We start from the raw sequence: 16,167 nt of genomic DNA on the forward strand, positions 1-16,167 counted from the left end.
CCGAATTTTTCTAAGATTGCGCGTGAATTCGGCGTGGCTCGCAAGACCTTGGCCGATCGCGTCGAAATAGCTAAATCGCCTACTACACCTACCAAATCGCTGAGAAACGCCCTAGAGCCATACCAGGAGAAAGCCTTGATTAGCTGGATAGTCCAAATGCATGGCTGGAATCTCCCACCTACCCCTGCGGTAGTAGGTGCATAGGCAAATCGCGCACTGGCGCGAACAGATCAGCCAGATAGGCAGGTTGGTAAAAACTGGGCGTACGGCTTTATAAAGCGCCTACCAAAAAACCTTGGCCTAGGCCCTGTGAAGCAAAAGACCAAGGAACTAAAGCGAATCCAATCGGAAGATGCAGGCCTTCTTCAGCACGACCAGCTAGAACGGGTCCTCCATAACGTCCCTGCCCGGCTAGTATACAACTTCGATAAATACGGGTTTCAACCTGGTCAAGGGCGATCACGAAACGTTATTGGTGCTAAATCATCTTGCCCTGGCCTTGCTAAGACCGAGAAAGGCGAAAATATTGCTGCATTAGAGTATATTGCTGCGGACGGCTAGCAGATGGACCCTCTCTTTATATTCAAGGGAACTGGCAAAAATCTTATAGAGGCCTAGTTCTACGGTAGCGAAACCCTCTTACCAGACACGATGACGGCTATTTCTCCTACAGTAAAACCTGGTTATAACGAACTATTGTTTTCAGCTACCCAATTCGTTATAAAGTGAAATTCGCTATATCCAATAACCCCCTAATTCCCCCCAAAATAGCCACGAATATCGCTCTGGCGCCTATTATTCACCTCATTCCTCTGTATATTTATCTCTTCCTGCCGCAGCCGCTTAATAAAAGCGAGATCGATCGATTCCTGCTGCTCCAAATAGGCTAGAAGCCCTTGTGTGTGGTGAATAGCCTCGGTCGGCTTAATCAGCGGCTATATCTCCTCCTCTACTAAATCGTCCTCGATCTCATCGATCTCATCGCAATCTGCTGTAGGGCCTGGGAACTGAGATAGCACGATAGAATCGATTGAATCGAATGAATCAGTAACCTCTTCGGTAGCAGGATTTAGGAATTGATCAATATCTATTGCTTCGCGAATTGGTAGCCGCTTAATCTGTAGAGATATATCTCTGCGTAGTGTAGCTATAGGATCTGCTTCGGCCGATTGATTCAACGATTTATGATATAACCCTTTGCGGAAGCAATTAGTTATTACCGATGTAGATAGATCAAATTCCCAGGCTTTTAAACCCTATCGTATAGCCTTCAAGATATCCACTGTTTTCAATAGGTCTCTACCAGTATCAAATTCCTATAGTATATAGCGAATCCACTGATAGCGCTAGTAAACCTTCCAAGTATTAATAATCCCTTGGTCAAGCGGTTGAAATTTGCTAGTTGTATTCGCTGGCAGCCAGATAATCATAGTATTTTGTAGTAGATAGCAAGATTTCTTGATAGTCTTAATGGCAGCTTTATGCGCAGAGAAGTTATCTATCAAAAGCACTACCTTTCGCCCAGCTATTCGATAATCAAACCAGCGTACCTAATCCTCGAAGATTAGAGCCGTTATCCAAGCCGTCTTATTATAGCGCTAGTAGATATCGAGGGCAGCAAGATTGATATTAGCCCTTACAAAGCATCTAGGCTTAGCTACTACGCTAATAACCCATATTAGTAGCTTCTCAGACCTATCGGAGTTTGCGCAGAAATAGAATATAACCCTAGCCTTCTCTATCTTACGCCTAGGAACGTTGCGGGTAGCAAGACCTCGCTCTGGCGTATGCTTCCAAAATAGACCAGTCTCATCGCAATTAAAGATATCCTGCGGCGGATAGGCAGCGATAGCTTGCTGAATTATACGTATTTCGTCCTCGCTACTAGCCGCGCTAGCTAGTTCGCCATATTTGTAGCGGCTTTTAATTTGATGGCGGGCTTGGAAGCCCTGTAGCCAGCCGTTACTAAAGGTAGGAACCTTCTAGCTTTGGTAGGCTAGCAGCGATCGCTAGAAGAAATCGGCTTTCTCACGCAGGACAGCCCTAGTAATAGGAATCTGCGATTCAGCGCGTTGTATCCACTGGAATAGGGCAGATTCAAGCTCTGGCCACCGCTCAGAGCGGCTACGCTGCTGATTCGCGAGAGATTGGTGATAGGCATCGTCAAGGTAGGCATATCGCTTTGATAATATCTCAGATACGGTAGAGGGCGCAAGATCTTGCTGGTAGGTGGTTTTGAACCATTCGCGTATAGCGAGATTGCTGATTGTAGGATTGGTACACTTGAATTGGCGGAGGGCCTTCTTGCGATCGATAGGGACACTGGTGCGAGTGCGAGAGGGAGGCATATTGGCAGCAAGATTAGCAGCAAGATTGGCAGCAAGATTGGTATAAAGATTAGTATAAAGATTGGTATGCGAGATAGGCATGTAGCGAATTCTTGCGACTGGAGAGCTTTAGCATGAGACTACCACACGTGATATAATTACCTATATAGGCTAGCCTACTTCCTAATTAGGCTTAGTATGCTTAGTAATATAACGAATTTTGGCCAGAAACCTAACGAATTCGTAGTAAGCCGGGAATTCGTTATGTGTATGGGAAATCTAATTCTGCACGGGTTTTCGATTCGTTAACCCAGGAATTCGTTATATAGAGGTTCGTTATAACCAGGTTTTACTGTAATAGCTGGATTTCTGATAAATTAGCCCTAGCCTGGCTAGGCTATTTTATTCAATTGACAGCTTATCGTGTGAAACGGGGCGAAAAGCGCGTTCTTATATTCGATGGCTATAGCGCGTATCTTACACTCGAATTTCTTCAACTTTGCGAGGATAATGCGATTATCCCTTTTGCATTCGTACCGCATTCAACCCATCTTTGCCAGCCACTTGACGGAAAGCCCTTCTTGAATTATAAGCAGCAATTTCGCTTAATAAATAATGAACTAGCTTTCTGGGGTAGCCAGCTATATGGGAAATCAGATTTCCTCGCGATTATCGGGCCAATTCGCAAGAAGGCGTTTACGCAGCGAATTATCCGCGAATCCTTTAGTGATCGCGGAATCTATCCAGTTAATAGTACTAAGGTTGTTGACGATCTTGCTAAAGAACTAGTGATTCCTGATCTATACGCACCAGATCTTCGCTCATAGGGCTCGCATACACCATCACCACCACCACCTAATCTCTCGTCTTCTAGTGTTGAAAATAGCCCTCCAAAATCTATTGAAGCACTATATAAGAACCAGGCGAAGATTACCAAACACCTCGAGGATCTATTAGATAAGATGCAGCGAAATCTATCGAGGTTGATAGCGCACCAGCGGGAGATAGCGGAGGAGCTTTCGATGACGCGGGATACAATTCAGCGTATTAGGGCCGCGCAGGCCCCAGTACGTCGAAAATACACCAAGCGACAGGTTAAGCCACTTAGCCAGACTGGTATATTAACTACACGCGATGCGAATCGATCGATTGATACTAGGAAGAAGGAGGAATTGGCCAAGCAGGAAAGGAAGCTAGCCAAGCAGTTCAAGAAGATTTATGGCTACGAGCCCACACAGCGATCGGAGGAATCTATCCAGCGGGCAATTGCTAATGAGGAAGCGGCTAGACGGGCGGGAGAGCTTTTTTTTATTGATAATTAGCTAGTTGGGTGGTAAATTTGACGATTTCTATGAAAATTGGCCATAACACCGGGCGCACCCAAAGCGGGAAGCGCTTTGGGTGGGCAGAAAGGCACGGATATCATTTTGTTGCATGAATCTTTCTGTAGGGATAGACTATCTGGCAAATTCTCTCGTCAAAGTTCATCACAGCCACTCGGCCCGTATCCTTTAGAGATACCCGATGGTTGATTTGGGCAAGTAGTTGATCGATAATTGATTCCAATAGTCTCCTCTTTTGCGATTGATGATATACCACCAAGCCTGGGGCAGATTCAAGGTTGAAGGGGGTCGTCGACATTGATAGCTTCCTCCATGATCAATGACATTGCGAACGATAAAAAAAGACCACTCAAAGGGGCCCAGATGTCATGCAGAGGGTCACTGGAGCCCACCCTGCATGAGTGACAGGGGTCACCGCTAGGAATGCCAATCTGTTGCGGGGCTTCTGCTTTCTTGCGGAAATGCGTGATATTCGTGCAGAGATGGCAAAAGTGAACGATAAGATCAAGAAACTCGAGTCTCATCGCCAGAGCCATCTCGATACCCGTCAAATGTTTACGCATTGTCATCACCAAGAATCTCCCAACCCGCGCCGTCGTTGACCAACATCTGACCCCCCATGTCTTCCGGAGAATCGGGGTCCTCATATTCATCGGCGTAAAGCATGACTTCTCTCACTTTATGGTGAGATCGGTTCGCTAGAGAGATATGAGCCCAAAGAAGCTCCAGTATGAAACTTGTGAGGTCGCTCTCAGTTCAGTTCCAATTTACGGACTTTAGGGTGATGGAGTGAAATGTCGTGGTGATGGAGAGGGAAAGCACAAAAAGGTGAAGAGGGAAGAACCGAAAGAACTAATTTATAAGAAGAGCGAGGGTGATATTTATAATGCTAGACATCCAATACTTAAGGAGGCAGACCGAGTAAACTTCCAAGGTAGCTATAGGCACGCCACAATAGAACATAAAGGCCTTCAAGTGGGGTTGCCGGAAGATTTCACCATTGATAAAGTTGAGACTGCGAAATTCCTTCCAAGAGGGTTTCACATCAAGATGCCCAAGTTCTGGCATACAGCAGAAGATGATGACCCTCAGCATGTCTGGCATCTGCAGAGGTCTATCTACGTCGCACACAGAAAGGAAAGGAAGCAGCTCTGGAGAGGAAATCTGCCAATCTCTAGCATTATAGGAATCTAGCTCTAGCTAAGAAAAAGAAGGAAAACATAAAGCCGGGAAGGAAAGCAAGGCCTATATAAGCCATCGAACAAAGACGGCATCCTATAGAGATTCATCAGGAAGAAGCCAGAAAGGTCCAGACATAAGTTCATCGAGGAGTTGAACGTAGGGCAAGATTCTACCAGTGGATGGCCACCGAATGTTGTTGTCCAATTACTCTATTCTTTCATGTTGACTCCTCTGCTTGCCTATACGATACATCATGGCCTGCTTTCTCATTATAGTTCCACTCATGTCTTATTAATTGAAACCACTAGGTGACATGAAGAAAGCTTCATTCAAGAATAATCAATTCAAATTAATTATGTACAAAACAACAAAAAGCAAAGCAAGAGCCTAGCAAAAAGCATAGCCCTTCCCTCGATTAACACGGTGTGACAACCGAAATCTGATCAAGATAAGCCGACGCGACAGTCGAAGTAACCAGCTTCAAGGTGATCATGGTAGATGATGAGCTCGCCACGAAAGTATTCTGGAAAGTCTTCCAAACGCCCCTTGTGATTCCATTGTAATTGATATTGTATGATGTTCCAGCGCTGTTGTCGAATGAGCACTGCAAGTAGGTTGCGCCGTTTCCATTCAATGCAAAATAGGAGAATGAGACCGTGTACGTTTGCCCAGCGGTAGTGGCGAGCGACTGTTTGATGTAAGATTGGCTTAAGCCGCCAGTGTTTGTGTAGAGACCAAGTGCGTAGGTGCTGCCTGTCCCGGGGACATATCTGTAGAATCCGCTACCGATGCCGGTCCATGTCCAGGGAGGGAGAGAAGGGCCGTCGAAGGTGGGGTTCGAGACGCGGTTCACCCCGCAGGTCGGGGAGCTGGTGACTGTTGAAAAGATTGTGGTAGTTGTGGTCGTTGAGACTGTATTCGTGATCGTTATATCGATGGTTGAAGTAGTAAATTCAGTGTTGGTGATATCGACTGAATTAACAACTGTGCTTTGGAGCGTGACTGGGACAGAGGTGGTGACGCCAAAGAAAGAAGTTGAGGTTATCGTTGCAACTTCAGTAATATCAATAGTCGTTGTTGCCGTCTCCGTGGTTGTTAGAGAGGCCGTTTCGGTGGCAGTAATATCCGCAGTTTGGGTGACTGTCTGGCTGGATGTGATATCAATCGTCTCCGTGTTGGTTTGAATCGTTGTGAGATCAGTCGTTGCAGTGTTGGTCTCGTCTGCCGTGACGATATCTGTCACCGAGGCAGTTTCTTGCGATGTAATATCCAAGGTTGTCGAGAATGTCAAGTCGGTCGTCAACGTGGCAGTGACGAGGTCGGTCTCGGTGGTTGGAATATCCAATGTCACAAACAATGTGTCAATATCGGTGGCAGTCGTAGTAGACGAGGACGTGGCGGTTGATGTTTCTTCAATAGTCAAAGTGCTTGTGATATCGGTAGTGACGGTGTTTGTCAAAATTGTAGTGAAGAGACTGGGCGTGCTGGTCACAAACTCGGTCGTAAGCTTGGTCACGTAGATAGTATTGATGCCAGGGGCCATTGTGTGAGTGGTGATGGTCTTAGTAACCTATTCGATCCATTAGTATATGGTCTTCATGTTTTTCCATCGGCATAGAGCGTACTGTAGGCTTGGGGACTGTCGTGGTGGTATACGTCGTTGAGACCCACTTCTCAGTCCAGAGGATAGAGCATGCGCTGGACAGATGAGTGTCGTGAATGCCTCTCAAAGCGGATGGAGTGGGGAGTGCAGCACGTCCATTGAGCTCATTGATCGAGTCCCTCTTGGCCGGAGCCACAGTGGTCACCACGCTCGTAGTGACGGTTATGCCGTCAGTTTGGACGGAAGTGATTGTGGCCGTAGTATAGTCGGTCTCTGTGGCAGAGAGTGTGTTGGTAGAGGTAATGAAATCAGTCTGGATAGTAGTCAGATACTGAGTATCAGTCGTAGTGACGTCCAGTTCCTGAGTGGTAGTAGATGGGATTGTCTGAGTGGTCGTTACAGTGGCGGTATCAGTAAAGGAAATAGTGGTGGTCTCGGTGTGATAGTTTGTGATTGTATCGGTTTGAATATCCGTGTAAAGATTGGTGACGTAGTTGGTCGCATAGTCTGTGATAAATGATGTAACGAAGACTGTCGCATAGTCTGTGATAGTATTGGTGAATGTTTGAGTAGACGTGTCCGTGAAATACTCAGTGAGGGTGGTGGTCGAATCATCAGTGATAACCTGCGTGGCCGTGTTCGTGATGAAGCTAGTCACCGGCCTTGTGATGGTTTCATAGTCCGGCGACGTCAGGAAGACGGTGGAAACATCCAGAGTGGTAAAGGTGGATACATCCGTGATAGTCAAGGGCACGGTCTGGGTCAAAGTCGAAGTTGCATAAAGAGTGGTGGTCAACGGAGAGTTCACAAGTGTCGAGGTGACGTCCTGTGTGGTGGTCCTTGTGACTTGACGAAGATGATCGGTGATAGTTTCAGTGACCTTGACGGTAGTTGGCACTGGAGTCACCGTCTTGGTCTTGGTGATAATGTCATAGGACTTGTGAATGAGGTCGCGACAGAAAGGACGGCCATCGGGGCACCCTTCAATCAAACGAATGATTTCTTTGAAAGGCCCCTCATGCCAATTGGGTGACGAGTCGTGGTTGACGGGACAAGAATCACCATGATTCTCCGAAGGTTGGGGAGAAGGCAGAGCTGAAGTGGTGGCAGCGTATGCGAACGCCAACCACAATGATAACTTCCACATCATGGCGAGCCCTCACAATTTGACAAGACGTGACGAAGGCAGTGTCTGGTAAATCCGGACCCGTGTTGTTCGAGAGATGGCTTTATATTCATATTATTGACCAGCGCGAGGCCTTCTGGGGCCTCGTGGGGCTCGATGTGCGTAAGCATGGCGGCCAAAATTCCCGAAAAGTGCAGTTTCGGGAGAACTCTTTCAAAAGATACATCTCAAAGCGAGCTGGCGAGGGAATGCCATAGGCCCTGACTTAGGCCATAAGCGAAACGGTCATCCTCTGGTGGAACCTAGTCTGCGTATAGTCAAGCTTCGAGTCGTTCGTCCCAAAAGCAGCCACAAGAGGCGATGGGGTGGCGCGCACTATTAAAGTGGCACTATGGAGACCCTGGGCCCAGGTCCCAGGAACTCGCTCTCCAGGGCCAGGAACCAGTGGCAAACCAGGAAGAGCCTCCATTAGGTTCGCTTAGATCGGCCTAAAAGGATGTCAATTTTCGGAAGAAGGGGATCAAAGGGGTTCGGGGTCTCCGTAATAGTAGACAAGCAGTGAGCTCTGCTTTTTTCTCTTCCAGTGCCGCCGGGGGGGGCGGGAAGGCTTGTCTTGCCGCTCGGCTACATTCACCTCATCACTTGGGCCCTCGTTCGCCTCCAACTATATAGCGCGAGTCATAGCAAAACATTGGGAAAGTTTATGCTGAATGTGCAAAATTAGATTCTCATCGTATTCTTCCTCCTTTGGCACAGCTCTGTTGGGCTAATAGTATGAGCCACGGGGATACTCAAACATAGCTCCTTCGTGGCATATACAGTCCGGAGTACTCCGTACTATAGTGTGTGGTGTCCATGATCGAGAGTTGTTATCGAATTTATTTTCACAATCAAGCAAGTCTCCCATATATTCCTTCTCTAGGAAATTATCTGGAATTTGAGGTGACTAGCACGGCTTGCTCTTCATTAATTTCCGAATACTTGAAGTAGACGGTTTGTACTGGCACTGACAGAATAGAATATTGGTGAATCTTCATTTCATTTAAAAGTAGATATGACCAAGAATCAACTGAAAATCTTTCGTCAGTTTTCATTCTTCTAGAGGTTATATCGCATATTATCTATACAACACGATGCAAGCCCATGACTTATCCAGACTATGTGAAAGTAGATTACCAAAACGGGACTAGCGCGTTTACCCGCACGCGTCGGCGCGTCTCCCAGTCAGAGGGGAACCTCCGCCCAATTGTCCAAAGACCGATCATTGACATTGATATGACCGAGACGCTTGAATGATTCCGTCGTCGCCCAATTTCCTCTCATCATTCGATCCGGCCCTCCATCTCCATTCCGAAGATCCTACCAACGCCCCCAACCTCCCTTCCGAGTCCTTCTCCGACGACATCGAGGCAATCCACCTGCATCGCCTCGAACAAACCCGCAATAAAGTTGTGATTCAACACCGAGCCTGGAATTTGTCTGATGTCTTTCGCAGTGACGACGATATAAGACCAGGTTAGACCCTTGCGCATATCTGCTCTGTCTCGACCCTAATTTTAATTTTCAATGCAGACACCCCGACGAAGGACTACACCGATACACCGCGTCAAAACGCGCTGACTCGGGCACAATATCTATCTTTTCTTCCGTCCTCACCTCCGATCTCAGATATGCCATTCATAGCACAACCAGGGGCAGCAGTGCTCGGCGACTCTGATGGTAATGTGCAGAAGCGCAAGGCCACCGATGTTGAAGAGAACTCCTCGCAGGCCGAACCTAAGCGACAGAAGTTCCTCGGAGGATTTGTTGACGACGACGATGACGAAGAAGACGATGAAGTCGCTGCACTGCAAGACGAGCAGCTCAAGAGCCAATTCGAGCTACAAGAGAATCCCGAATCAGTACCGTCAAACCTCCCTAGCATTCTGGAAGAACCGCAGAACAACGCATTTTCCACTCCACAAAATGAAGACACGCCTACGATCTCAAGAATACAAACCACAATTGCATCTCGACATGCTCCAATCCCACCGAACAAGATCCAGATCAAAACGTGCAGCGGCAAAACACACCATATCCCGCTTCGCAAGACCAGTGCTCCCGTTTCTTACGAGCGTATGATCGCAAGCCGATCTGAGACCGAGGCCGGACGAGCCAAAAGGAGTTACTATGGAATTGAGATTCACAAATTGCTGGACGAGGCTGCAAAGGAGGCAAAAGCCACCAAGGCAGCACCCCGACCTGCGGTGCAAGAGTCCATCGAACGGATAGAAGGAGACCCAAAGCAGAAGAAGATTGACTCGATGATGTGGACAGAAAAGTACCGTGCTCGCAAATTCACCGACCTCATTGGCGATGAGCGTACACACCGTGCGGTGCTTCGCTGGTTGAAGGGGTGGGAGCCAATTGTCTTCCCCGGCTTGGTCAAGTCTTCTCGATCAAAGAAAGCCGGTCAGGGTGATGAGGATGAGGAGCGGATGCATCGCAAGGTGCTTCTGCTAAGTGGCCCCCCTGGTCTTGGCAAAACTACGTTGGCACATGTATGTGCCAAACAGGCCGGTTACGAGGTCCTCGAAATCAATGCCAGTGATGAGCGCAGCAGAGATGTGGTTAAGGGCCGCATCCGTGATGCGCTAGGGACGGAGAATGTCAAAGGTGCCAACGTTGAGATTGGTGAGAACAAGGTCCGTCGGGCTGCCAGGCCAGTATGTGTCGTTGTTGACGAGGTTGACGGCGTTGTCGGAGGAGCTGGCAGCGGTGGTGAAGGTGGTTTCATGAAAGCCTTGATTGATTTGGTTATGCTCGATCAACGCAATGCGCGTTATGTCGCTGAGCATGGCGGCAAATCCGGCAAGAAGCGCAAGGGTGATAACTTCCGCTTCCTGCGGCCGTTGATCCTGGTATGCAATGATCTGTATCACCCCAGTCTTCGCCCTCTGCGAGCCTCTACGATTGCAGAGATGATTCACGTTCGACAAGCGCCATTGGAGAATGTGATCCAGCGTGTGAAGAACATTTTCAGCAGAGAAGGTATTCCATGTGATGGTGATGGAGCCCGAAGGCTATGCGAAGCGGCTTGGGGATTAGAACCTCGAAGGAAACGGGGTTCTAAGAATAACGGGTCCGCCGAGGGTGATATCCGAAGCGTGCTTGTTGCTGCTGAGTGGGTAGCACATAAGCTTCGAAATGAAGGCTCTTCGTCTTTGAGACTGACTCGAAACTGGTTGGAGTCACGAGTGCTCGGCACGTCCACTGAAGGCGGCTCCTTTTTCAAAGAGATGAGCCGTGGCGGTGTCCGTGAGATTGTGAATCGGGTTTTCAGCGAAGGGGCGGGGTTCACTGATGCTCCAGCTGGCATGTCTTTCCAGGGCAAATTCGACAGCTCTAATAGCCGTGTTCCAGTGGGAGTAGCAGACTTGCGCAAACGACACGCTATCAATCGCCTACGGGAGATGATAGATGCTAGTGGTGAGCATGACCGGTGTGTCACCGACTGTTTTGCTGCATACCCGAACCAGCAATACCGGGATGACAATTTCCTCTCAAAGCCCACTGCCGCTTACGACTGGCTTCATTTCCATGACTCGATCTCCTCGAGAGTACATCAGTCTCAGGAGTGGGAATTGGGCGCGTATCTGAGCCAGTCCACGCTTGCATTCCATCATCTTTTCGCCTCGGCTGCTGGCAAGGTTGAGATGAATGATCGCGACAACGAGGATGAGAACGCCGAGGACGAGCATCCTTTCTCAGGACCCAAAGCAGACTTCCTTGTATTCGAAGCACAAAAGGAGAACCGCTCTATCTTGAACGGATTCCAGTCATCTTTACCGGCACCCATGATTCGCATGTTCAGGTCCGCCGATAGCGTTGTCACGGATCTTATTCCGCATTTGATTCGAATGCTGTCCCCTGACGTTAAACCCGTCATTGTGCGTGGCGGCGGTGAGCAGAGGAGTACAGCCAGCGTTCGCAAAGAAAGCGAGCGTGCCCTCGTCCAGTCGGCCGTGCGGGTCATGTCTGGTATGGGTGTTACGTTTGAGAAAGTCCGAGTAGAGCATGAAGGCGGAAGTCACGGTGGCTGGGCCTACAGAATGGAGCCGTAAGTGAGACCCTTATTCTCTGGTGCGTTTGACGAATGAGAACTAATGCCCCACAGGTCACTCGATTCGCTGGTGGCTTTCTCCAAGATGACAGGGAGTTCTTCAGCATCGGGCTCTGCGCCTGTTCGTTATGCAGTCCGTCAAGTTCTTGACCAGGAGTATCGCAAGGAGATGATGCGCAAGCAATCTGATGCCAAGAATGCCGCCAGCGGTAAGTCTCTTAATGGTCAATCCGTAAAAGAGCAGCAAGGTGGTGCTAGTCATAAAGTCACTGGCGATGCCGCTCTTAAACGGGATTTCTTTGGACGGGTCATTCAAGAGCCTATCGGGGAGACCAAGGAAACCGAGAGCGGTAACCACTCGGACGAGACTTCCAAAGCTGGCCGGAAGGTGTGGGTGACTTATCACGAAGGGTTCTCAAATGCGGTTCGCAAGCCTATCTCTCTGGGGGAGTTGTTGGCAGGGCTGTGATGAAATCACAAGGCATTTTTAAGCGTCATCATATTTTCGTTTGTTGTTTTATTCTCGTTGCACATTGAGCATATATCCATGTCATGATTACCTAGAATCTAGCTCTTGTTAATACTACATGCAAGTATACCGTACTCGTACGAAGAATCACATCATGTTTGATCAATTAACTTTCATTGCAATGAAATGGAGGCCAATCCGTATATTCTAAAGACAACAGAAAACAGAACAATCTAGTTCAACAATCAATAAACTCCACGCACAAGTAAACAACGCAATTAGAACATAAAGAAACAAAAATCCAGCCACAAAGCTAGACATCGAGGTGAGTATTAGAAAAAAGTAATGGTATCCAGGGTCATTCCATCGTCGCAAGAGCGGCTTCATCGAAAAGGCAGTGGTATCAAATCAAGCAAGCCCAAAGAAGAACAAAAACAAAAACAAGCGAGAAAACCACAGAAACAAGCATAGTTAAATCAATTGCGACATGTTATGTCCAATTGATTCAGTCCTTGGCTGGTGTCGTTACATCCAGTATGTTCGTATGCCTGTCTACCGCATGCTGAAGTAGCTAGCAACAGCCTCATTGTGAATAGCTTGCTTGGCATAGAAAGCGTCCGACTTGTTGACGTGCTGAGGCTCAGACTTGGAGCTCAGGGAGTACCACTTCTTCTTGATGGGGGAGTCGGTGCCCTTTAGCGTTGTTGCGGTGGAGACGGTGGAATGTGTGGAGGCGGCGTCAGAGGACATGGTCTTGGAAGAGCTCTTGGAGGAGGTGAAGCTGGACATTTTGGATGGAGTGTTTGTAATGGTGGTTTGAGTGTTGGTGGTTATAGTGGTGGTTGACTGGTGGTTGGGCTGGTCAAGTATAGTGGTTGATGGTGATGTTGATGAGATGGAAAGTATTGATGAGAAGATGAGGAATGTTCTTGTCTTTCGGTTGATTGGAAGAATGTCTTGAAGGTTCTTTGCAATGTAGATTGATTTGTTTGAATGCAATGGAATTGAGAATGATCTTTTCACACGGGGATTCCCAGGGTCTTATATACTTGGTTCCAGCGCGAAGTACATCCAAAATGTCAATCCGTTCTCACTCCGATACAAGAAAAAAATCTATTAAAATCTAGAAAAAAATAGAATTCTCAAAGCCATTGCCCCACCACTCAGCCATGAAAAATGAGTCGAGGCTCGAATAAACTACAGTAACGAGTGTGTCGCAACAGAAAAAAATACGTCAGAGCCAGATGCCTCTTGTGGGTCTCGACTAGGCTGAAAAGTACTCCGCCGCGGTGTTCGGAGTAGCCATCGGAGTTCAAATAGACGCTAAACACAGCCAGTGCCAACCCTGGCAGTGGATCGCAGATGACCAATATACACGAGCACATGTCAACGCCCCGATTAAAGGGCGCATCCGCTGACACGTCGCGTGTATCAGATAATCATGATGCCGACAAGACATCTCGCAGCCTATGCCTTAATGGGCTTCTATTCCAAAGGGATCCAAGTCTATCCTAACGCGTAACTTTCGGATCTTGACCGTCTCCTTTGTGTCTCTGTGGATCTGGACCCCCGACTTTCCTGGATGCGGGATAGCCAAGTACGACAGGGCGTGTGGATGATCAAGGCTTCCTCATCAAATGTTGGAACTCGTTCGTATACGGCTCTGCATCCGCATCCATCTGAGCCTGAGTCACGGCCTGAGGCCCAATCTAGACCTCGTTGCTGCCTTGACGACTGGATGCCCGAAACGCTGAAATGAGTATCTATCGACACTACAGCAAGGCTCGGGTATGGCTATGATGCTGTCCAGTGTCCATCAAATCAGACCTTCAAGTCGCGGGACCGAATTTACCCAGAACACCCACATCCGAATGGCTCCACTTCCCGCCGCCATTTTTTGTATTCTTAGCGGGCTCGGGGTCCCGAAACGGAGTCAAATGGAGCATTTCGACCTGGCGAGGCCGCGAAACTGGCTACGGAGTAGAGCCTTACGGCTATCAGCGGCGATCTCTAGCAAGACTAACATGCATATGTTCTAAGACAAGTTCAAATGTGCAAATCGTGCAAACCAAGCATGTCTTTCTAAATGAATCTCAGCCAATGAAACCAGCACATACGAAGGAACTCTTGATCGTATTGTTTGATTGACGCGATGTTTGATTTCCAAGCAAACCAAGCTCTTTCTCCATTTTGTTTGGTTCATGGTCGCGCCGTACGAAGTGTGGCTTGAAGGTGACTCAATACGAGTCAATGCGGGGTCGAATAAGCCAATCAATTCAACTAAATCATGGAAAAGCATCATCCAAGGGCGTAGCCGAGCACATGTACTTTGCTTTGAAATCCCATCAATGATGTTTCTTCTATAATCTTGTTTCAAGATCTCTCTTCATTCTTTTGAACGAAAAGATGGCGTGATGGCGGTTAAATGGTGGTTCCTGGTGCTTCTAGTCAGATTTAATCCGAACCTGGTAGGTGTTAGTCCGACGAATGAAATTTTACTCCGAGCCTTAGTCCGAGGACCCTCAGAGGTGAATTAGCGATACTACTTGATTGAGGCGAATAGGATATAAGAATTTTTTTAGTCCGAGGAGACATTTTGATGGATCTTTTCATTCCAGAATATTATTGATGCGAGGCATTTGTTATGCTGCTGCGAGCCTGGAAATCGTCTACTCCGAGGACTCGCACTCGACTGCTAATCCAGGAATACTCCTCCGCACGATAGGCTCATACTATGGGCGATGGGATTGGCTTATGTCGCCCTGGTCTCATCAGATATCAAACATAAAGTATATATCATCTTCACCGAGTGATCTCTCCACCATCAATGAGCCTTCTCTTTGCCCATCTCATCAAACAAGTTTATTTCCCTCAAATACGAGCCCCAACGCGGTCCGATACCGCGGCACCATTGTTCATTACTAGACTGCGCCCTTCAGTCTTGGATCATGTCCATCTCCACTATGTGCCCGTTTTCACGAAGATGCTTTATAATACCGTGCCAATGACTCGAATGTGCGCTGGCAAGGGCGTCGGTACTAGATACCTTTTTTGCTCAGAGGCGAGAGTCATTCCCTGTGACAGCCTGCAGTCTAGGGAACTATTGTTAAGCGAGGAGATTGAAATAACCAGTTCCTCCTTGAATCCGGGGAATGGACGTGCTTAATTACCTTCAGTGAGTGAAGCATGTTGTTATTCGCCCGTCAAAGGCAAAATGGTCCTCCTCGGTACTTTGTCAACTTTGTGTCCCAGACATACGACTGCTCTATACAGTGGCGTTCCATAAGTTTGCAACACCCGGGAAAGTTCAACCCCCTCTCATCAGCTATACTTTAAAAGGCAAGTTGAATAAAACTGCCGGGAATATCTAGAAAGAGGGTTCAAAAGATATTCAGAAAGATCTGATAAAAATGTAAAGTCGAAGCATATTTAGATGGTCTTTTCGCTTGGTCTCTTGTTTCAGACTTTTGAACTGCCACTGTATCTAAGCTTATCCCAACCTTTTGCTGACAAACACCTCAACCTCACACTCCAACTTGGAGCTTTGCTCAACTGCCCTGGTCCCCCTTAGCACCGCCTCATAGGCAAAAATTCGTATTGAGCATCATTACAAAAACATCTCTATCGATCTGACCTATCAATGACGGGATATTAGCCTGATTACTAAACAATGCCGAAGAAATCCCAGCTTCGCGGGACCAAGCTTGAACTCAACATCACAAACCGTGCAGATACGAGTCGCCAATGAGGTCATACCACTATACGAGATATATATCCATGGGAAATTCACCAGCTGATTCCTAGATATAGCCAATGGTGGGTAAACAACGCGTATATCAGGATTTCACGAACGCGTCAAGCTTGCATTTGGGCAATTTGTCAGCGACTCGGCAAGGGGTAATCAAGACGCCGATGCCGAACGGATTTGAATGACACGCAAAATGTTGGGAGAATTAGCGCCTTGTATTTGGTTGAATGGAAGGTATGGTGTATTTAAAGAAGTAACGGATATCCA

At 47.7% G+C, this 16,167-nt stretch overlaps 4 protein-coding genes across 4 annotated transcripts; 1 reads left to right on the forward strand and 3 right to left on the reverse strand.

Moving 5' to 3' along the window:
• Window positions 1-2,009: 2,009 nt before the first annotated feature.
• On the reverse strand, window positions 2,010-2,429 carry N7458_002748 (uncharacterized protein; the record flags this gene model as incomplete). The annotated part of the gene is made up of 1 exon (XM_056906131.1): window positions 2,010-2,429. One exon carries the CDS (start codon window positions 2,427-2,429, stop codon window positions 2,010-2,012), a length of 420 nt encoding a protein of 139 aa, XP_056770238.1.
• Window positions 2,430-5,267: 2,838 nt separating this feature from the next.
• N7458_002749 (uncharacterized protein) lies at window positions 5,268-7,605 on the reverse strand (the record flags this gene model as incomplete). Its single annotated transcript, XM_056906132.1, has 2 exons — window positions 5,268-6,422; window positions 6,478-7,605. 2 exons carry the CDS (start codon window positions 7,603-7,605, stop codon window positions 5,268-5,270), a joined length of 2,283 nt encoding a protein of 760 aa, XP_056770239.1.
• A 1,268-nt stretch (window positions 7,606-8,873) lies between these two features.
• N7458_002750 (putative sister chromatid cohesion factor (Chl12)) lies at window positions 8,874-12,152 on the forward strand (the record flags this gene model as incomplete). The annotated part of the gene is made up of 3 exons (XM_056906133.1): window positions 8,874-9,096; window positions 9,154-11,680; window positions 11,738-12,152. The coding sequence occupies 3 exons, from the start codon at window positions 8,874-8,876 to the stop codon at window positions 12,150-12,152; spliced, it is 3,165 nt and encodes a 1,054-aa protein (XP_056770240.1).
• A 552-nt stretch (window positions 12,153-12,704) lies between these two features.
• Window positions 12,705-12,941, reverse strand: N7458_002751 (uncharacterized protein; the record flags this gene model as incomplete). Its single annotated transcript, XM_056906134.1, has 1 exon — window positions 12,705-12,941. The coding sequence occupies one exon, from the start codon at window positions 12,939-12,941 to the stop codon at window positions 12,705-12,707; it is 237 nt and encodes a 78-aa protein (XP_056770241.1).
• Window positions 12,942-16,167: the final 3,226 nt, after the last annotated feature.

This window comes from Penicillium daleae (assembly GCF_028827525.1).
Source record: "Penicillium daleae strain IBT 16125 chromosome Unknown utg000002l_segment0_segment0, whole genome shotgun sequence".
NCBI lineage: Eukaryota > Fungi > Ascomycota > Eurotiomycetes > Eurotiales > Aspergillaceae > Penicillium > Penicillium daleae.